Here is a 22,092-nt window from a genome sequence, read left to right as displayed (position 1 = left end):
TGTTATTCTTACAGAAGATACATATGGCTAAACTCATGGGATTTTTTTGTATCAGATCATATATTTTCCAAATAGAGATGTCAACTTGATGTAATACAGTCTTAAAAGACATTTTTCTTCATACTACAGTGCAACATTTCATTAAAACCCTAAGAATCTTCTATGAAATTATTAAGGCAGATACTGATTAAAATGTAATTTATGGCTACAGAATGTCTAAGGGCATCAATGTATCTGGAATTCCTCCTTGCTCCCTAAATGCATAATACTGGTTGGTAGTGTTTCCCAAAGAGAAGAAATTGGAAGGTCATGTCAAGTAACCAAATAAGTTGGTCTCCCACTGTGATGTCATGGTTGAAAAACTACAAAGCCCAGAAATATAAATCAGAATTTCAGTGAGAATATACATGTACAATATAAAGAAAATTGACTTAAAACCAAAATGGAAATAACATTGCTTTTTTTTTTTTTTTTTTTTAAGTGAAAGGAAACCACTAGACCAATTACAGTGAATTTTCTCACAGCTGTAACTTTTAAAATCAAATTTTGTGGTAAAAATGCACAAGATATACATAAACCCACCTAGGAAAATCATAGTGCCTGGCTTATATGAAAGATGAAAAATTGAGTCACAAATCCCTTCTGTTCTTAATAATCATCTATTCATGTAATTGCTGGGACAAGCAGCTCTTGGGCTGTGTAATTATCAGGAAAGTTTCAACTCAAATCAGGAATGACAGAAGTACAATATGGTTCCTAAAATGCTGTAAAGGGAAGCAGGTAAAAGCTGTAAAATGAAAGAAAAAATAGATGTAAATTAAAAGTAAATTAAAAGTTTCTTCCTTGTTTGCATAAAGTGATCTCCATCGTCACAAAAATTGCCAGAATTAGGCAGCTTGAATTAGAATTATCAACCACATGGATGCAAAGCTGTGTTTTCAGGATAGTACGACAGGGTGATACAGGTGTGATACAGCCTAAGGAGCAAGACCTCAGCATCTGCAGTCATAGAATCATAGAATTGGCTGGGTTGGAAGGGACCTCAGAGATCATCAAGTCCAACCCTTGGTGCACTACTGCTGTGGTTACCAGACCATGGCACTGAGTGCCACATCCAGTCTCTTTTTAAATAGCTCCAGGGACGGAGAATCCACTACTTCCCAGGGCAGCCCATTCCAATGTCTGATCACCCTCTCCGTAAAGAAATTCTTTCTAATATCCAACCTAAACCTCCCCTGGCACAACTTAAGACCATGCCCTCTTGTCTTGCTGAGAGTTGCCTGGGAAAAGAGACCAACCCCCACCTGGCTCCAACCTCCTTTCAGGGAATTGTAGAGAGTGATGAGGTCTCCCCTGAGCCTCCTCTTCTTCAGGCTGAGCAAGTCAGTCTGGTTCTTGCAGCCACAAGCACTTAAGAGGCTTCTCAGGTCATCTGCACGGATGTTTTAGGCTGGATTGGAAATGTGCTGCTGAAGTAAATCTCACAGTAAACCCATTTACTGTGCTTTGGGTTCTGGACAAAGAAAGAGGTCTGGCTGATGCCAGGATGCAGGAACTGGATGCCTTTCTGATGAAGCTAAAGTAGAGGATTTGGTCTGGAAGTGCTCCTGAAGTCCTTCCACCCCCAGCAGATGATGAGTCCAGAGGTGCAGACCAGGAAGGTCTCCTCAGCTTGCACACAATGTAAAAACATCAAATTAACTTCTTTTGGGCTTGTAGCACTGTTTGTTGAATGACACATAGAGTTAAAAGCTGCCTATCTAGCAGAGGTTTCTAGTATTAATAACCAGTTGTGCAGTACATTCAGAATGCACCACACCCGTGGGTTATGCAGAAGTGGCATCTTGTTCTAGGAGGAACTGCACAATCATATCTACATCAAATTTTGTATGAAAAGTTTTGCATGGATCTACAGATTTGATTGTGTTGCATCAAATCTGGCTGCTGAGACTAGTGCTTATCTGACAGTCTTGGTCAGAAAATATAAAAAATAATCAAGAGTTTAAAAAATCTGATAAAAATTTAGAGCAGAGTACACTGGAAAAATAAGACATTAAATATATAAAGATCTCTTCTTCCTTCCTGATTATGTGCTCCTGGTTGGTTATACAAAGTTTTGAATCCTTAGTCTCTACATAAATTCCTGGTAGCTAAGATGCTGCAAGGAAAAACAATTCACTTGAATTACAAAGTTCATAAAATGGACAATCTTCTGTTTTTTTTCAAATAAATTGTAAGTGCACTGTCTACCTCTCATTCTTTCCTCATGAAAAAAAAAGAAAAAAAAAATAAGAAGAACACCAACAATCTCTGCATATAAAAAAGAACATTTATTTGGTAGAAGAGACTCATAAATTTACACACCAGTTAACTTGAAATTCCTTTGAGTATCATTATATAGGAATGTTCCACTCAGCTGAATCAGAGCTCTGTTCTCCCCACTTTCAGAAATGGCTCACATATGTGCACACTGCTAGATAGGAATTTTATGTATCAGAGGTCAAATTCACATGAAAACAAAATTGGAACATGTGGGATGCATTGGATCCTGGCAGCACCTTATTTTCTGTAGCGTTAAAACAGAAGCACATAATGTCAGAATATAATAAAAAATTGATTTACAAGCACTCTTGCCAACTAGGAGGTGGGTTAGAGACATTCAAGAACAAGAGCTCAGCACTAGAAACTAAGCAGGCTTCATTCTTAGTAACTGGATAGCAGAAGGATTATTAAAACCCTTAGCATAGTCCCTAGAGCACGAACATTTGGGTTGGGTACAGTTGCAATATAAATAACTTTTGCAGCTTGGGCCTTGCCTATTTAAACTAAAATGTGGAAAGCAGAGTTGAAATGTCTTTTCATTTAGTATTTTCTTCTTACAAATACCATCCACTCACTCTCACTATGTATTGCAGTGTCTGATTTGTGTTTCATATCAAATAAACACATTTCACAGTACATGAGGTGTATATATTTAAAAGGCAAGATTTATTTCTTCAGATGACCATCAGGTTATTTAGCAAATTTCCTTGAAAAAGTGATTTGGAATAGACATTGGGATCCCATTCTTTACACTGTCTTGTCTCAGCTTTTTATTTCCTGTTGTAGTAGTGTTTTTCTAGTTCACTGTTTTGCTGCTGGTGACAAGTTTGTCTACAAGCCCAATACAGAAATTACATTAGACTTCATCAAAGAACACCACTAATCCTTCTTGAAATTAATTCACTGGAGGACAGTTTAGTGTCACACCTCAAACAGAACTGCTCTGCTTCACAACCCATAAAGTAAAATAAAAGTCTGTTTCTCTAAGCCAAGAAATATAGAAACCCTGAGGATTACTATAAAGCTCTATAAAAGGGCTTTTCAGTGAAACATCTGGTATTAACTAAGCATGTGAGGTTAAAATTCGAACCTTCACCTGCAATGACCCTGTGTGAGAATGTGTTACCCATGGGAGGAAGAGACAGATGACTTGAAGTCACCTTTACACCCTTTTAGGTCAGGGCTGGCCTAAGAGCAGGTTGTAGGAACATTGGATACTGGACCATAAGGAATCATTTACTTGTTTAGTAACCTCCTGGTCAGCTTCCATCACAGTGGCTTACAGGCTCTTTCAAAGGCCACAGCAGCTTGGGATCTCCTAAAAAAAAATGTTTATAATACAAAGTCTTATCTGTATATCCACCTTTTAGATCTGGCGTCTCTGACAGGTTTCAGGAGGAGGATGGGGAAGGAAAACTCTGGGTGTTCTGCACAACTTCTGCTTCTGAAGAATTCTCCTACAAACAGTTTAAGATTGTGTTACATTTTGTGGGGACAATATTCCTTTGATAATAGGTGGTACTAAATAGGAACATGTCTACATATGCCTAGACTGTTGGTATTTCCTTCTAATAAGATAAATGTAAGAAAATGCACTGCAGAAGGAATTGAGAAACCAGACATGTTTTAAAAGATCAGGAACAGCTGTCATTCATCTGACTGCAGAGAGTATTTTCCAGTATTTAAGACTGTAATCTTTAAGAGTTTGTAGCTAGTATTTGGAAAGAAAAAAAAAAACAAAGGCAAAAAATTCAAGGGCATTGCCTTAGGTCATCTGAAGAAAGCTGCTAGAGAGAGTAGCTCTCTGTTTAGTTCCCTTTTCCTCTAGTGTCCTTTTTAGTTCCCCTTTCCAAACTAGATGAAAACAACAAAACCCCCTCTCTGCTCAGATCTGAGGGAGAAATTCCCTCCTGACACACCCATTAAAAGCTAAGAGCATTCATGTGCCATGCCGATGGCCTGACTCAAACTGGCCAATCTCCAGTGCTTTGGAAGAAAGAGGAATTGAAAACAAATTCAGTTATATCAAGAAGAAAGTATTATAAGATCAATCTAAGCTTTTGCCTTTGGATTCAGAGTTCCCACCTCTCCAAATCCATCAAACCTGAGCATAGTTTGTGCCCTAATGTATTTACCCAAGTAGCTGATACATCAGGACTTAGATGGGAGTATCATAGACACATACAAAAACCACAAATACAAAAACCACAAACTGGAGCTCTCACTACAGCTTGAACATTGGGCATTTCATCTAAAAGCAGTCATCACAATGACTACACCCATTCCTCTCAGAAGGTAAAGGAAGTCAGAAGGAAACATTCTATCCATTGTTTCTTTCCCTTTTAATCGGTTTGATGTGTTGTTTCTTTTCGCTTGCCCCAACTCAAGAGTGATCTGTGATGTGATGTGGTGTGTGTGTCTCCTGGTAAGATTGCTCCCTCTGCAGGTGCAGCCATCGCTACAGCTGGGTCCCATACTCAGCTCCCTGCCCATCCCGGGAAATCCCTGCAGAATGGGATGGGAGAAAGGTGGTATTTCCCAATGAGCTTGCTTTTCTTTTTTTCCTGTAGCAGATGAGTTTATGATCACTCTGCCGGTGATTTTCATCACGTGGAAGTTTGCTGTAGGTTTAATATTCTTCACCTAGAGCTTAAATAATGATGGTGCTTGTATTATGGTCTTTTTTTATATATATCTATCTATAAAGTGACTGTTTATATATGTAACATTTGTTTTAGTTTTTAAACTCAGTAGCTTGTCTGAATTCTTCTTAAGTCAATGAAAGACATAAAAATTAATAGGTGATAATTTACTGACATTTCTATTACTGTTTTCAGGGAGACCTTGGAATGAGGGGCTATCCGGGGCCCCCAGGACCACGGGGAATCGGAATGGTTGGTCCCAGGGTTGGTACAATGCTATTTTGAAGCTTTTGAGTTCTTTTGTGATGCTGGCTGCTATAGACTCTGTTCTCTCAGACATAAAAATATCTTTATCGGTTATTGATTTACATCTTTGCAACTGCAAGAGAAATCAAGCACAAAAACACGGGCACTAACCATACATTACAATCAAATGGATAAGGAAAGAATAATAACTGGATAAAAATTGCATTTGCAGCTGAACTTTATGAGATTACAGCTGGATATTGAACAGAACTATCAGGCTGATAAATTAGCTCAGTGATGCATTTCTTCCGTTTGAATCTATTCCATTTTCAAGAGATTCTTTTGAGGTGGAAAATATGTTAAATGTGAATTTTATGTTTGCAATTTTTGCAAAAAAACACTAAAGTGATTTACAATTCCAAAAAGAACCTCAATATATGTTTGGATTTCTTTATTATAGGTGGATCAATTAATTCTTTTTATAAAGGCAATGAGGAGAACTATTGTGCACACTTCTCCACTTCAACTTAAGTTAAAAATTTCTATGCCTTTGCAATGGTTTCTATGATTTCCTTAGCAGAGACTAACACAAGTCTCTCCTGCCATTTTGAATAAATCTGAATGGAGAAACATTGCTATTACCAACCTGTTCTAGAGGTGCAAAGAGCACCAGGGTGTGAAGATTTTCTTCAGATGAATACCTGACTTTGCCTTGCTTTGTCTCCAAAGCACAGGGGCTTTCCCTGACTTTGACTGCATCGACACAAATCAACAGGAGCTGCTTTGGCTTTTCTCCCTTCCTCTCCCACTTTTGATTTTCTGAATGACTGGTGCTTCCAGAGACTCTGGCACCACAAGGTCTCAGCATCTCTCCATGGGGCACAAGAACTTGCTAACATCCCTGGCAGGTTTACTCATACTGGGTTTTATTGCTCTGGTCCTTTGTGCCTCCCTTGTGTGGAGGGATTATATGAAGCTGTTGTAAAAAGACATTTTCTGTGCAGGAAAATCTGGGGGAAATACCACACTGTAACATAAGTAAATTTTCAGTATTTTCAGCTTAATTGTTCCTTTGCTTTCCTGGGAACTTGCTGAGGATAATTACTAAGGCACATCCTCAGAAACCATAAACCAAAAAGAAGAATCAGAGAGGTCTTTGACATGATTTAACTTTTTGCTTTCAGTGACTTTGAGATTACTTCTGTAGTGTTACCAGGAATAAAGTTTGCCTCCTAACTCTGCTTTTTCTGCCCCTCTGACTGTCACAGGGTATGATGGGACAGAAAGGTTTGCCTGGGCCACCTGGGCCCCCTGGCGACAGCATCCAGGGAAGCAAGGTAACCCAGTTTAATGGGATCTTTGTCCAGTTTTTTCTCAAAACTGTCTCTTATGGATATGCATTGTCTGGTTTTCTCTTTGCCACTGAGTCAATGAACTCCTGCAAATAATCATTGTATAATGAAGTTTCTTGTTCATAAGGTTTGTAATATTTACTTTAACTGCTGAGTTTTCAGAGTTGGAGGCACTTGATTGCTCTCCTTTTATTCTCACTGATTTAGTCAGGCTTAAAGGATACTCCAAGGAAAACAAGGTTTTCTCTGAATGCCCTTGTAAAAGACAGTAACAAGGATCTGCCATGTCAAGATAATTCAATCAACACATACAGCAATATAAAAGAAATTAGCCAGTTTCTCACATAACTATTCATCAGGTTTTTACTCACCCAACCACAACTTTCGTCTTCACAAAGAGAACCACAAACATGGTAACATATTCTGAAAACATGACAACATATTCTGAAAACTCAAAGCTAATAAATTGCCTGTCACAAATGTGTGGAAGAAACTTATTAAAGCTGGCGGCTCTAGTGAAGAACAACCCAAGTGTTTCCTATCTGCCTTAAATCAGTGTGCTGAAAGTTGAGCATATCATTGATCCAGGGAAATACCCTGGATCAGGAGGATTGTTCAGAGCAGGTGTTCAACCATCTCCAGGAGATTTGGGCTCCAGCATGAGTAACGGGTACCTGGGAAGACAAACTCCATCACTCCAAATGTTTTCCCTTCCTCTTTCTTTCCCCAGTTTTTATTGCTGAGCATGGGATAGGGTGGGATGGGATGGGATGGGATGGGATGGGATGGGATAGGATGGCATGTCTTTACAGTTACTTGAGGTCTATGTCCCACTGTGTCCCCTCCCAGTTTCTTGTGCACCCCCAGCCTACTTGTTGGTGGAGCAGCGTGGGAAGCAGAAAAGGGCTTGATGCTGCCTGGGAACTGTTCAACAATAAATAAAACATTAGTGTGTTTTGAACACTGTTTTCAACCCAGATCCAAAACACAGCCCCATAATGGCTACTGTGAAGAAAATTAACTCTATCCCAGCCAAAATGTCTTTCCATTCACTGAAGATGAATAACTAAGTCAATCTTGCAGAGATTCTGGGTTTGTATTTCTAGAGAACCTTTGTGTGAATTCATTTTACTGCTTGTAGCCTGGTCTGAGCCTCAGTGAGGTTATTTTTGTCTATTGTCTGTTTCAGTGAAATGTCAGTATTTCATTTAATAATCACAAATAATTTTTTCACTATATACTTTATAAAGGCTTCATGTATGTTGTGAACCATACCTAATTGCTTATTCCCCATCAGACCATTTCTATGTCTGAAAATTGTGTGTTTCATTGCATAATACAAATATCTGGCATTGTGTAAGATGCAGAATGTTATAAACTGATGAAATACAGTATAGAATTTATTTTAATTTTCAATTAAGCTTTCTTTCCATATTCTGATCAGGGAGAAAAGGGAAATCAAGGTTTTCCTGGAGTAAAAGGATCAATAGGAATTGGCCTTCCTGGACCAAAGGTAAATCCTACATTTTAAGTAAGGGGGGGGGGGGAAAGGCTTTTTTTTTTTCTTCCTTTAACAGTCATTTGGTGTGACAGGTCTTTGAAGACATATAGAAGGCAAAGACATTGCCTTGTGTAGATAGCAAGGTAAGTCCCTACCTTGTTGTAAGCTTTAAAATCTGTGAAAATCTAAATTGTCATTAAGGACCAGGCTCTGGAAAAGGGTTTCAAATGTGGTTAGCAGGAACCTGAAGAATGACATCAGTCAAATTATTTTTTCTTAGATATTTTTTAGTTATTACAAAATATCCTTTTCTTTGACAGTCTTCAACCAAAAAAAAAAAAAAAAAAAAAAAAAAAAAAAAAAAAGAGAAAAAAAAGAAAAAACTGCTTTTTGACTAGTGTCTTTCAAGTGCTTTGTTTTATTTGATCCTTGTTTTTTTCTTTAAAAAAAAAGAAAAACAAAACCAAACGATTGGAGCCCAAGCTTGAGTCTTTCCACTGAGCAACTTCCTGGTTGATACAAAAACTTTAAGAATTTCCCACAGATACCTATTCCCATCCAACAAATTTTGCATAAAGAGAGTTTTCAATACTCTGGCTATTCAGTAGGGATTTTCAGATGTGCAGTTTTTGATGGGAGCAGCATAACCAAAGGAAACCAAGGTCTGTGGGATGTGGAAGCCACCTATGTGTACACACAAGTGAGAAAAGAGGCTCAGGCAGAGTAAGGGCTGGCGTCAGTGTGTGATGGAGCACAGCACCTTGCATTCACAGCATGTGCCTGGGCCAGCTAGGCAGCTCTTCTGCAATAGTTACACCATAGCTGAAACACTGATTTTATTTTGAAGGCTCTGTCTGGAAAGCCTAAGGGGGAAAAAACCCACAGCACTATTCATAGGAGAGCAGAGATGATCAGTCTCCCTAATTGTAGGAAGTTTCCCAAAGAGGAGCTCATTCCCCTCTCTGGGGACAGGCAGTACCCATCCAGAGCCATTTGCTGCCTGCACTAATGATGTTTATGGTACTTTGGCCCACTATAGCTCATACTATATAACACTTTCTCGGACTTAGCATTACTCAGGCTACTACAGCTTGAAGCATTAAGAACTATCCAGCTTTCAGCTTCCAATTTTCAGTGGTTTTAATATTCATCCTGTATCTAGACTAATCTTTGCAACCCAATGTAAATCTCTCCAAATACTCACAATTTCTCTGTTTGCTATTTGTGACACATGAAGAGGAAAGGTTTAGGTCAGTGGGAATTTCAAATAAATGCCAAATGCCAAAGAGATCACATTTTAATATATTTACATGTAAGAAAGTAGGGGTGCCACTGCAGTTAGTAGATCATTTTTAGTCTCTCTTATGAGGGACTTTAACTTTGATGAGATTAGATTGAATTAATGGGCAGATAATGGAAAGTAATACTCTTTGAAGGAAATTATGATAGAAAGGAGAATAGAAAGAGAATAGAAGGAGAATAGAAACTGTCTTGCAGAAGCTTGCTTGGTGGAGACTGGTTATCTTAATGCTGTGGAGGAGCTATGAAAAATTCTCAGATTTATACCAATTAGAATAACATCAGAATCAGACTGAGAGAGTCACAATGGTTTATAAAATTGATGGCAATCTCCGTGGTGAACACTGTAACACAGGAGGTATCTTTGTGATTTCACTATCTGGATAATAATGAGTATTATCAAAATGGACAGGAATCTAGATAAATTTCTAGGCTTTAAAGTTTCTTTTTCATTTTTAGTAACTTTAAAGTTACAAGTGAAATAAAAAGTGGTCAGAAACTTCCAAAAAAGTAAAAAACAGTCCTGCACAATCTAGTTCTGGAAGAAATGTCTTAATTCAGAACCTGAGTCTTTTGATAGTGTTTCATATTTCTGTGATGTGCGAAGTGTTGCTTAAAGTACTGTAATGTTGTAAGCCTTTCTCTTTTTTGGAAATCAAAAGGACTAGTTACTTGAAAAAAAAAAAAAAAAAGTGCAGAATTGCTTCTACACTAGGGAGGTGACAGTTCAAACATGCCTTTTCCTCTGTTCTTTGCAAGCTCCCAGTTTTTGTGTGGGTTCCATACAAAGGTGCTGGAAGTTTAAGTAGACTGGCTGGTCTGAGGCAGTCACATCTGTCCATAGGTCTGAATTAAGATAGGTCCAGTATAGACATAGTTTTTTAGAGTTCAAAAAAATCAAAGAATAGTGAGTAAATTATATATTCTTTACATTTACATAAAGATGTCTTTGACCCTCACTCCTGTATTAATGTAATTTCTCATAGAAATTTCTTAAAGATGTTTTTACAGCCCATCTTACTTTCTCTGAGATGCTGCTTTCAGATATTCTCTTCATAAAACAGACACACACAACAAAAAAGCCATTAGAAAATTTATCCTAAAAGCTCATTGAACTATAACTCCATCTCTGACTGCCAACAAAACTGGAGTTACTGACTGTGTTTAATCTGGTTGTTTTAAATTAGGGAGACTATGGAGATAAAGGTGATCCAGGGACCAAAGGTGCCAAAGGAGAGATTGGAGACCCAGGACCTCCAGGACCAAAGGTAAAGCACATTTTCATATTAATTAATTTTGCACAAAAGATAGTAGACAAATTGGGCTTTTGTTAATTGTCACACTCTATATGTTTTCAGGGAATCTGGGGGCAAAAAGGTGAACCTGGTCTTTCGGTAAGTATGAACATGAATTAGTGTCAAAGACAGGACTTTATTTTGGGAAAATATTTAAAGGTCATCTGATGTTACAGCAGGCTTTTTATGGGGCATTGCATTGGCTACATTCTTGTCAATAAGTAAATAAACAGATTTCTTTGCATAAACTGGAACGCACAGCAAATTAATTAATACTCTTTTTCAGAGAGAAGAAGTTATCAGACTTATCAATGAAATATGTGGTAAGCATTCCAGTATAGGGGAAAAAATAGTGCTATTAAAACACACTATATTTATGTTGTCTGAAGGAATTGTCCTCTGTGCTTTTGTATGTAAGGGTACCTTACATCTGAAAACAATGATGACTATGTTGCCAGAGCTATGCTGAGAGTAATCTGGCCCAGCTCTGTTTGTATTTCTCAGCATCAGTAACTCTAAATTATTTCATTAATTGAGCTTTACATGACTGTAAATCTGATAGATGAGTTCAATTAATTTTTATGAATCTGGTTTCTCATAAAATGTCTGAACTTGTTATTCTAGGTTGTGGTATCAGATGTAGAGTAACACCACTGGAACTGGTCTTTGTCATTGACAGTTCAGAAAGTGTTGGGCCAGCTAACTTCAACATTATCAAAACTTTTATGAAAACAGTCATCGACAAGGTAACAGCCAACCATGCTACAACCCGCATCGGCATGATCAACTTCAGCCATAAAGTGGAGTTGGTCTCTTCTCTGAAGCAATACACAACCAAAGAACACCTGAAAGCAGCTGTTGATAGAATGCCCTACTTAGGAGAAGGCACATACACAGCTTCTGCTATCCAAGAAGCCATCCAGTTATTCCAGGCAGCACGCCCAGCAGTCAGGAAAGTGGCTGTTGTCATCACAGACGGACAAGCTGACCCTCGGGACAAAGTCACACTGGGCACTGTAGTAAAAGTGGCCCATGCTGCTGATATTGAGATGTTTGTCATTGGGATTGTTCAAAGGAATGAGAGTCACTATGGTGATTTTCTGAAAGAAATGCAGCTGATTGCAACAGACCCTGATGAAGAACATGTTTACCTGATAGATGATTTCACGACTCTTTCAGGTAAAGGAAATGACCTTAGTGAGAAGAAACTTGAAAAAAGCATCTCATAGTTTGGCCTTTCCCATAGCAAGGCAAGGGAGCCAGCTTGTTTCTCTTCTGGATGCAGCTCAGTCTAAACTTTTCTATTCTTCTTTAGCAAAATGCAGCTTTTGCCAAATCTTTACCTCTTGCAGAAACAATAAAACACAACGAATCAGTTTTCTGAGCTGAAGTCTCTTTTGGGGCACTCCTCCTTTGGGAGAGCTTCCATCAGCCTCCCCTCACAGTTCTTTTGTGCTTTGCCATGGTTTCATCCCAGGGAGGTGCAGGTTTCCTTCCACACAACAGGTTCCACACAGGTTTCCTTCCTTGACACAACATCTCTGTCACTTTCTCTATTTCACGTAACTTCTGTCAGCTTTGGAGTCCCTCTTGCAAGCTGTTTTGTTTGGGTTTTTTTCTGAAAGCCAGAGGGAAAGCTATGCTTTCATCCTGATCCTGGGGGAAAAATGGTAGAGCAGCACACAAAGTAATGGGTTGTGATAGTACATTTTGTATTTCAAACTGAGGCCTGAAAAAAATCCTGTGGCCACAGCTGGAATCAGGAGAAAATCCAGAGGAGACCTCTAATGACCCATTTAAAAAAAGTACATTGATTTAGACTAACTGCAGCCTAGCCCTCTAGGACTAGTATATTTTTTTTATTTTTAGAATAACAAAAACTCTTAAAATCAAATAAATCAATACATGACTCTATTACTTCTCTTTTCCATTTTAATGTAACTTCAGAAGATGGTTTTCCCAACCCACTCTCATTAAAGAATTAGGGTTAACACCACACTAAAAGCTATGATGAATCATTATGACTTTTCTTGGCTACCCTTAATAAATTTCATAATGTTGTGAATTTTTTCAGCTCTTGAAAATCAACTGATCACAAAAATCTGTGAGAATGTGTCTGACCTCTACACCAGAAAATATGTTTTATCTCCATCTCCAAGTCCAGAACCTGGAATTACTACTGATGACACTAATAGTCACTCATCTAAAATGACTGATTCAGAGATTAATATGCTCCCTACAGAAGGAATCAGTTACCCAGTAAGTAAAGATTTAACAATTATCAAATACTTTTTAAAGTTATGTGTCTTTATTTGTGCATTCTTTATTTCACCATTCACTAGTCTTTTGATATGCAAATTATGTGTCATTTGCTTAGACCAAGAGATCACCTTAGTTCCCTTATTAGGTCTTTGTTATTTCCAGCCACTTTCTTAGTATTAGAGTAATATATTTGGCACCTTTACAGTCTGTCAGTAGTAACTCTCAAGGGAGTTTTTATTGCTTTGCCTAAAAATAACCAATTGCTTGCCTCTAAAATCTGTTAAATAAGCTCTTGAAATATTTGATGTATAAACCCCTGTACCTGTGTGGAATGGGTGTAGTGGACCACAATACTGGCCTTGAAATATTAATTGAAAACAGATTGGAGCTAATTATATATTAGTGATTTACTGCAGTGGAGTCAATGAATTAGCCAATATTAATCCTCTTGATTATTTTTATGTAATATAATTCATAATTAAATAGTTCAATCTGAAAATTCTGTTTAATTTCTTTGAATAAGAGCTCTCTTGATAGGTGTGAGTGATTTAGGTTTGGGGCTTGTAATGCCTCCAGACAGATCTGTGTGACACTGAGGGTTAATTTTTACATTTTGTACCATTTGCAAAAGTAAATGTAAGCCTGGATTTATAGATGCTGACCTTATAAAGAATGTGATAATGATTTCAGATAGGAGTAGTTTTAAGTGTTTAGATGCCTTACAGGTGGTTCTAGATGGCAATGGTTATAGTTAAATCTTCACAACCATTGAATTTCTCTCCGAAGCAAACACAACCTTCTTTGCAGGCCTGGAGAAGAAATGTAATATGGATCTGGTGAATATGGATTTGATTAATTGTGTGCACATTTATGTTTCACCTAAACTGCAATTTTCAGAGTCCCAAAGACTCTGAAAAGTTTTCTTAAACTGACCAGGTGTGTCAATCGTAGCCTGTAAGTGGGAAGATATTTAATGGTATTGAATTCTTTCCTGTTCTCAACAGGCATTCAATGTGCAGAATTAATGCAGTCATTTGTACTGTAATGTGCCAAGATACCTGCAAATCTTCTTGAATATACCAAAACACTAAAGAGGCAAATTTTTATAGAATAGTCTTAATTTGAAGAGCAGACTTGGCTTCTTAATGCTCTGATCAAGATAAACCCTCAAATTCTAGTGCTTAGGAGCTGGCTGTTAGCTAGAAACAGGACAATGTGGGGTTTGTCACTTGGTTGGATACAGGCAAGGACACAATCTTATTAACAGGGTGTGGTTCCCAAACAAATCTTTGGGAAAATCTAGATGTACTCAAGGGATTGCTCATCTATAAAGATCTTTGGAGGACCATAGCATGCATATGTTTGATTATTCCCACGAATAACCAGTAACCTGGTCCTCCTGACAGCCACTTTCCATTTCTTGACAGATTCAAGGTGACAAATCACTCCCAGTGAGTGTACTGGATGTTAAGCAGCACTGTTTTACCCCACAGTTCTTTCCATTTTTTATTTATATTATAGACTAAGTGATGACTGAAATTTTGCTGCAGTTGAATGAATTCAGCTTCAGTTGAATGAATTCAGCTTAGTAACTAAATCAAATGCATTACTTTGTCCTTTCACTCAGCTCTCAGTGTCAGAAAATTATGGCAATGTACTCTGTAATCACTAGAAGGAGCTCTGAATCCACTTGCTGTTCATGGTACTTTTTTCACATGTTATTTAGCAAAAGTTTCCTACAGAAATCTCTCGGCATCTGAGCCCAGACAGAATTTTAAGGTATAAGATTTTGACTCTTTTTTTTGCAGCTTAGTCCACCCCAGGCCAAACGTACTGAGCTGCCACCTGCTCAGGATCCCACTGTGACCACCTCTGCTGGCAGTGAATTAGGATTGCCTCCAAGTGATGACCTGTATAAAAGCAAACCTCAGAATCCAGCTGCCAATCCATTATTCAATGTAACTGCCACTGAAGATTACCACTTCATGGTGTTGCAAACACAGGTAGCAAAAACCCAGAAAGGTAAGCAATAAATACTCTTCTCAGATAGTGGGTAACAAGTCTGCACTAAAAAAAAAATAAATAAAAAACCAAGCAGTCCCCACTCCCTCCCCCAGAATAGTTTCTAGATTTCCTTAAATTTTGTTTTCCTGAGTTCTCTGTCTACAGACATCACACACAATGAAAGCCAGATTTTCAAACCAAGATGACAAACAACAGAGTAACAATTGCATACTTAGGTATTCAAACAGCAGCTTTACCAGGATATAGGCTGTTTCATGTCAAACTGATCCTGTATTTGTTTAGGCAACTCATTAATAGAAATGGAATTTGGCTATAAATATGAGAGAGGCATGTGTACTTCCAGGCTCTACAAGAAAGAAAAAGAAAGGTGCTCCTTTTACTGAAGGAGGCAATTCTAGGATACTGTAATTTACCCCAGAAGCCAAGCTAACTTTTACTGATACACTTTCAGATCCAAAGTGCTTAGAACCACTGAGCCAAGGGGACTGTCGGGACTACGTGGTGAAATGGTATTATGACAAGAATGGCAATTCTTGTGGCCAGTTCTGGTATGGAGGTTGCAATGGTACCAACAATAGATTTGAAACAGGAAAAGAATGTCAAGAAACCTGCATTGATGAATAAGTAAGTTGTTTCTATCAAGTCCTCCTGGAATCACCTCTTTTCCAGGCTAAAAAGATTTAGTCTATTTAAAAGTCTTCCATACTATACATACAGATCATATGGTCTTTTGTACCTTTGATCCACCCTGATATGTTTATCTGAACCATTTTGTCACAGTGAGGGTGACAAAGCACTGGCACAGGCTGCTCAGGGAGGTTGTGGAGTCTCCTTCCCTGGAGACATTCAAAGCCCACCTGGATGTGTTCCTGTGTGAGCTGCTGTAGGTGATCCTGCTCTGGCAGGGGGGTTGGATTACATGATCTTTCATGGTCCCTTCCAACCCCTCACTTTCTATGATTCTATGATTTTGAGATGGTGGGACCAGGAGTGCACTTGGTAATTATGGTCTATGCACAGTGACACTGTCAGGTTTTCCACTTTGTTCTCTATTCCTTATCTTACAGTTTGTAACATTCCATTTGATTTTTTTACCATTTACCACTACTGAGATTTGAGCTGATCTTTTCATAGATCATAATTCCAAGGCTTCATCTACAGGATGAGCTGAGAACCCATCATATTATGTTTGAATTTATCACCATTTTTCCCCTTGTGTATTATTTCACACTTATCAAAACTCTGTTTTCCACTCACAGCCTATTCAGCCAGTATCCCAAAGTACTTCTGCAGTTCATTGCGGTCACCTCCTATTCTTTACTACTTCAGAGTAAAACTGTATTGTCACCAGCTTTGTGACCTCACTTTTTACTCACTTGTTTAGATTGCTTACAACTGTATTGAGTAGCACAGATCATAGCATACACCCACCAGTGACCTCTCTCCACTGACCATTTATCCTCTTTCCTTTGTTTTTTTCTTCTCACCATGTACAATGTCAGAAACTGTCCCTTTCAAACCACTATAACTTTTCTTTGGGGAGGGACCTTACTGGAAATCCAAGCAGACTATCTAAGTGCCTTAGGTCCACGTGGTTGGTAAATGAGGCCTGGACTTCAAAGAGGCTGCTTATCAGCAGTGCATAACTGCCTTTGCAAAAGCCATTATAGCTCATCCCCAATAAATAGCATTAAATATTCTGTTTCATCTTTCAGTACAGGAAAATTCTATTGAACTGCAGCATGTGTTTTCTCTAAACATTTCAGGGAAATAAAGCAATTCCTTATTTCTTTTAGAGATGACTGCTGTTCAGAGATTTTAAAGCTGGAAGTTCATATTTATTGAGGAAGAGCTGACTGAGAAGAATCCCCAGTGATGTGTTAACATGATTGTATTCCTACCACACTCTGCTGCTTTCCCCACTACAGGATTTCACATTAAGAGGATTCCTGGATAACATGTTATCTGCAACACCATAAGCAACATCTTATAATCACACACACAAAGCTAGCTTTTCCCTCCAAATCTGTAGTAACGTGTTACATTTACATTTGGCAGTGATTCCTTTTCTAGGACTGAAACATCAAAAGTGTTTACACTTAGCATTTAATGACAAAACTCTCTTAGTCTCGTGGAAGAATAAAATATGCTCTAGTTTTAAAAAAGAATAAATGTTCCTCAAATTAGTACTCTTAATACAGCATTTAGAGACATAAATTAAGATTTCTATTGATTAGAATGCCTCATTGGAATGTATCACCATGTCTATAGGTTATGGTGGGGGAGGGGGTGTCCCCCACTAAAGCCCATTTGGATTAGCATCAATATAATCTTTTCAATTATAAAGGTAGGATTTTCATTCAGAATTACACAAAACCAGGATTCTTCATATTCTTTAAACTAGTAAGTACATTTCAATTACTCAGGGCCTCTGTTAAAAAACATTATTTCACTCTATTAGATGCTATTCTGTTAACTTTTATCCTTCCTACTTTTAGCCATAATCCTATATGAATTTATCATTAAATCTGAAATTATGAGCATTTGATTAAAATGGAGAGCAATACCTGATAGAGTCATGCATCATTATTTCTTTGCAAACAAAAAACTAGTAACTACATAACAGACACTATGGACAATTCCTGATTTGTTTGAACAATTGCTTGGGCAACTCTTTCCCCCATGTGTAAGCAAATGATAGCATTTAACTAGCAGATAAACTTGTTTGCAGCAGCCAGGATGCAAACCTAGTTCTATGGAAAGATATGCTTGAAGTACAGTTTAAAAGTTTTGAATTTAAGTGGTGCAAAAAGATCATGGAAAGAACCAAACTGCTGTTCAGGAGTAGTAAAGTCAGTGCCATTATCCTAAGAATATCAGTGTGCTGGAGACTAAAATTGAACAGATGTCCAAAACAGGAATAAACACAAAGATTCAAAATTTAAAACATACTAAAATATAATGTTAATATACTGTCAAGATTGGAAGATGTTTTGAGAGACTCTTTTTCTAGGCTTGGTCTCAAATCCAGTCTGTATCTTCAGGATTATTCAAATCTCTTCTAATCTTCCATGCATGGGCATTTGCTTTAGGAAAGGGATCAGCTGTTGGCTTCATATCCAGTTCTCCAGACAAAGAGATGTCTTGTCTGAGAAATACTGGAGATAATTAATTTGGGAATAAATTTGAAGATGTAAGTGCTGGGTTTGCAATAATATTTTCTGTAATTGTAATGCAAAACTTCCAGGTAAAGTTGACAGGCTTTAATAAGGGCAAATAGTGACACTTTCTGCTATGTAACAATTCTTAAGAAAAAATCCAATTACTCTTTAATATACAAGTAATCTTCTGAATGTGATCAAAGTAGTGTGGCCCAGAAGGCTGCTGCTTTTTTTTTATTATTTTTTTGCACTTTAATAGCAAAGAGGCAAAAATGCAGGCTATAAAACTTAAAAATTGTAAAGTTTTCAAATCAGATTATACTGAAATAAGCATCCATTTCTATGTAGGTCTTTCTGTGGAGCCCCAGACTGCAAAATCAGGATGTATGCTCTAATATTAAGAAAACCCTTGAAAGGCACACAAGTCCTTGCTGACAGGACAACTCTTCTCTACATCTGTATCAGTACTGAGTGGCAGCATTATCTGCTCACCCAGCTCTGCATCCTCAAGAGTCTCATGGGTCACTAAACTAGGAGAGGGCACCTCTTGTCCACTGCTTTATCCTTGAGTTACAAAAAACTCCCATAAAACAGCATTACTAACTGAAAGTGTTACGATTTCCACTGGCAAACAAATATTTTATTTACATCAAAGGCAAATTTTAAAAGCAAGAATGGTTTAATCATTAAATCCTTAAATCTTCTGCTAGACCAGGCCAAATGCTATAAACTGTAAAAGTAAAAAATTGCTGAGAAAGATTGAGATTTTCTTTTCTGTCTGAAGCGATCACTATAAGGTGAATTATTTTTCTGATATCCTGCAAAACAATTTGAAGACTCAAATAATTAACAAAAAAAACACTGTTCACTGTAGAATAGCAGCAGCTTTTCACTTTGAGAAACTCTACCAGAGTCTTGCTAACAACTATCAAAAGGAATCCATCTTTTTCCTTAACCCAGTTCAGTCACTTTTTGTCCCTAGGGACCATTCAGACTGTTTAATAATGCTGCCTGTTCACTGCCTGTCCTGCTGCTTGTACTCCTCCATTTCTTCTACCTCTTCAAATTTCCTTTGTGTTGCCTTAAATTGACTGAAGGTATCCAACATTTCTTGCACTGCAGTTTCCAGCATCTTTGGAAAAATGATTACCATGTTGCCTCATTTGGAAGTTGCTGTCAAAGACATTCTTTGAGGGGTAACTAAAAAAAGACTTTTCTGATAGCATGGTTGAGACCAGCTTCCACTTCTTTTAAAGAAATATTGTATGGACAGGATAGATTTATAACAGCATTCCTACTCTTTTTCTCCCTTAGCTGCCTTCTTAGGTGTTCTGGTGCCATCTGTCCATAAAGCACACCCTTCTCAAGGCTTGCAAAGGTATTTAGCTCAGGGGTACTTGATGAATTTTTTAAAAAAAGGTCTTTTATTAAAAACGTAATTCCTCTTCCTCCACCTCTCAGTGGAAGAGATGAAGTCTCCATGGGCTCCCATTGGGCTGGGAATTGTGTGAAGAGAAACTTTTCTAAAGTCTCCAGACACATGAGAGTAGGTCCAGCAGTGAAATCTTTGACATCTCCAGTTACCTACAATTATTCCTCCTGCAGCTTCTTATCAATCATCCTTTGCCATAACTTCACTCTCCTCAGATTTGTTACCTTCCCAGTGGCAGAGCTCTTGCAGCTGCTGCTGAAGATGAATCTGCAGCAGATGAAGGTTTTGAAATCTAACAGGTAAACGTAAGCAGACATCTCAACTATCAGGCTTGGTAACTAGACAAAAAAATCTAAATTATATTTAGCTACTTGATTTTTACCAAGGACAGCCTTAAATATAGGAGTCTTTACTTCCAGGAGAATTACATTATCTTTTATAAGGGACAGAATCATCTCTAAGCTTCAGAGATAAATGAAACCCAGATTTTGAGCCAAATTCTACTTAAGATTGGCTTTCTTTTTTTTCTAACCAGGAATACATATAAATGGGTAAGGCTCTAAAACATGATCCCTAAAGACTTTCTATTCTGGCTTTATAAGACTTCATAAGGCCTGTTTTAGAGCAATTTCTAAGACAAAGAACATGTGTGTTCTCCTTGTCTCACAATCTCTGGTTTCTGCAGCTGTGATGTCCCTACGTGTGGACAGGAAGGGAGAAGGGACATTTTTGCATTTTATTGTCATGGCAAAAAGGAATCTCTTGGACATCTTACACAGCTGACTGTGGGACACAAAGAAAACCATTTCTTATTGTGAAAATAAGGTAGATAAGAGCTTTGACAAGAAGAAAACTGGCAACCACAAGGCTCAATTTGTGATTAATCACCCCAAAAGAGTTTTGGATTGGCTTGAAAATTGTTGCAATCTCAGCTAATCCCAGATGCTCATGAATGTGTTTGGGCTGGTGCTCCTATTTTAGCAGTTTAAATCTATCCTGACCTTAAAAAAAAGAAAAACCAAACATGACAGGGCAGTAAACAAATGAGCAACCGTTCAAAAAAGCCCTCAGGTCCAGGATGTGCCTGGGTACATTCCCTTGAGTAGCTGAGTTGGGTAAGAGGAGCTGCAGGGGAGAGATGGTTGTGTGAAAAGCATGGATTTGGAGAGGGATTTCAGGGGTTTTGTAGGGTGGTTGCTTCCTTCTGGCCCAGGGGTGCCCCAGCCTTGCTGAGCACACAGGCAGGGGTGTGGAGAGCAGGCCCAGGGATGGAGGCTGGGGACAGTTTGATGCAGTTTTTCCATGGAAAGCAAATAGCTAGTAATTCTTCTAAATACCATCATGACATAATTGGCAATTTCATCTACTTCTTGTTTCATCCAGGACAACTCCCTGGTGCATCATGTTTTCTCCAAGGACAGCTTCCATCAGTTTTAACTATATTTGTAAATTAATAGGTAAAATATATTTCTGCTGACCAGAAAGGCTGTATTTTCCAATTAATTCAAGCATAATGAGCTTCACATATAAAACATGGTTTTGAAAATTGCTGTTTTCGTTGCAATGACCATTAGAGAACTATGATTGAGACTCCATGAGGCTGCACACTACATAACTGTGCAGATCATAACTTAACTTGAGGCACAGGGTGCCAAAATACATAAATCATCATAATAAGGAGAAAGTGTACTGACAAGGGTGGTGCTGGAGGCAGAACTGCACTCTGCCTGAAGGGAATATCACATCTGCAAGTAATGTTCAATTCTTATTCTGGATGAACCATAGAATATAGTCAACCAAAAGTCAAGGTAATCAATGGATATTCTGGAGTATGTATGTGAACTTGCATGAGCAAAAAGCATTCTCTGAGCAGGGTCCTTGAGAATTTAGTATTCATGTCAGGGTTTTTTTGGCATGCTCAGTAGTATGCTGGATTTGATTACAGTTCATAAGCTGGTTGAAACTTTACTTTTTAAGAGGAGAAAAATCACCCAACAGAAGTTCCCTTCTGTAAGTTAAAAGTTCACTCTGGAATCTAGGTTAACATGGAATCAGAATGTTATACTGGTCCCCAAGTCAAGTAGGGAAAAGAAATAGATCCGTGAAAAGAAATCCCAGCACTTTAAACAATGTAGCTCCACTACAGGGCCCCAAGGACCACAGCTTTATCCTGCAGTGCCATCAGGAGGAAAACAACAAAATGCCTCTGTAAAAAAACCCAACAAAATATCAACAGGTTTTTACAAATCATAATGAAGTAACAATTTCCAAAATGCAGCTCAGTGGACGTAGCTGGTTGAGGATGTTTAAAGCACCTCTTAACTCATCTCACAAAATTACATTTCCTACAGGCCACACACTGTAGCTACTTCTTGGGCCTCAGTCTCTTTGACAAATTTTCCACTTGTCTTACTCCTAATGTTTAAAGTGGACATCGTGGAACCAGGATGTTGAGCCAGATATTGCAGGGACAAGTTTTATGAGGCATTTACACTGAAGCAGGAACATAACTATAAAAAGAGCCCTTATGCACACTATACCGTGGTATGAAAGCC

General features: G+C 38.1%; 1 protein-coding gene across 1 annotated transcript in view; it reads left to right on the top strand.

Moving 5' to 3' along the window:
- Window positions 1–15,568, top strand: part of COL28A1 (collagen type XXVIII alpha 1 chain) — a 54,912-nt gene extending 39,344 nt beyond the window's left edge. Inside the window, exons 24-33 of the mRNA XM_030445640.1 lie at window positions 5,160–5,228; window positions 6,479–6,547; window positions 8,007–8,075; window positions 10,550–10,630; window positions 10,721–10,756; window positions 10,944–10,980; window positions 11,282–11,836; window positions 12,732–12,916; window positions 14,728–14,941; window positions 15,396–15,568. Coding sequence (XP_030301500.1) covers window positions 5,160–5,228; window positions 6,479–6,547; window positions 8,007–8,075; window positions 10,550–10,630; window positions 10,721–10,756; window positions 10,944–10,980; window positions 11,282–11,836; window positions 12,732–12,916; window positions 14,728–14,941; window positions 15,396–15,568 — 1,488 coding nt within the window. The remainder of the gene's footprint in view (window positions 1–5,159; window positions 5,229–6,478; window positions 6,548–8,006; window positions 8,076–10,549; window positions 10,631–10,720; window positions 10,757–10,943; window positions 10,981–11,281; window positions 11,837–12,731; window positions 12,917–14,727; window positions 14,942–15,395) is intronic.
- Window positions 15,569–22,092: the final 6,524 nt, after the last annotated feature.

This window comes from Calypte anna, chromosome 2 (assembly GCF_003957555.1).
Source record: "Calypte anna isolate BGI_N300 chromosome 2, bCalAnn1_v1.p, whole genome shotgun sequence".
Classification (NCBI taxonomy): Eukaryota; Metazoa; Chordata; class Aves; order Apodiformes; family Trochilidae; genus Calypte; species Calypte anna.
Note: the sequence above shows the minus strand (reverse complement) of the source record. Positions and strands in the feature narration are given on the sequence as shown.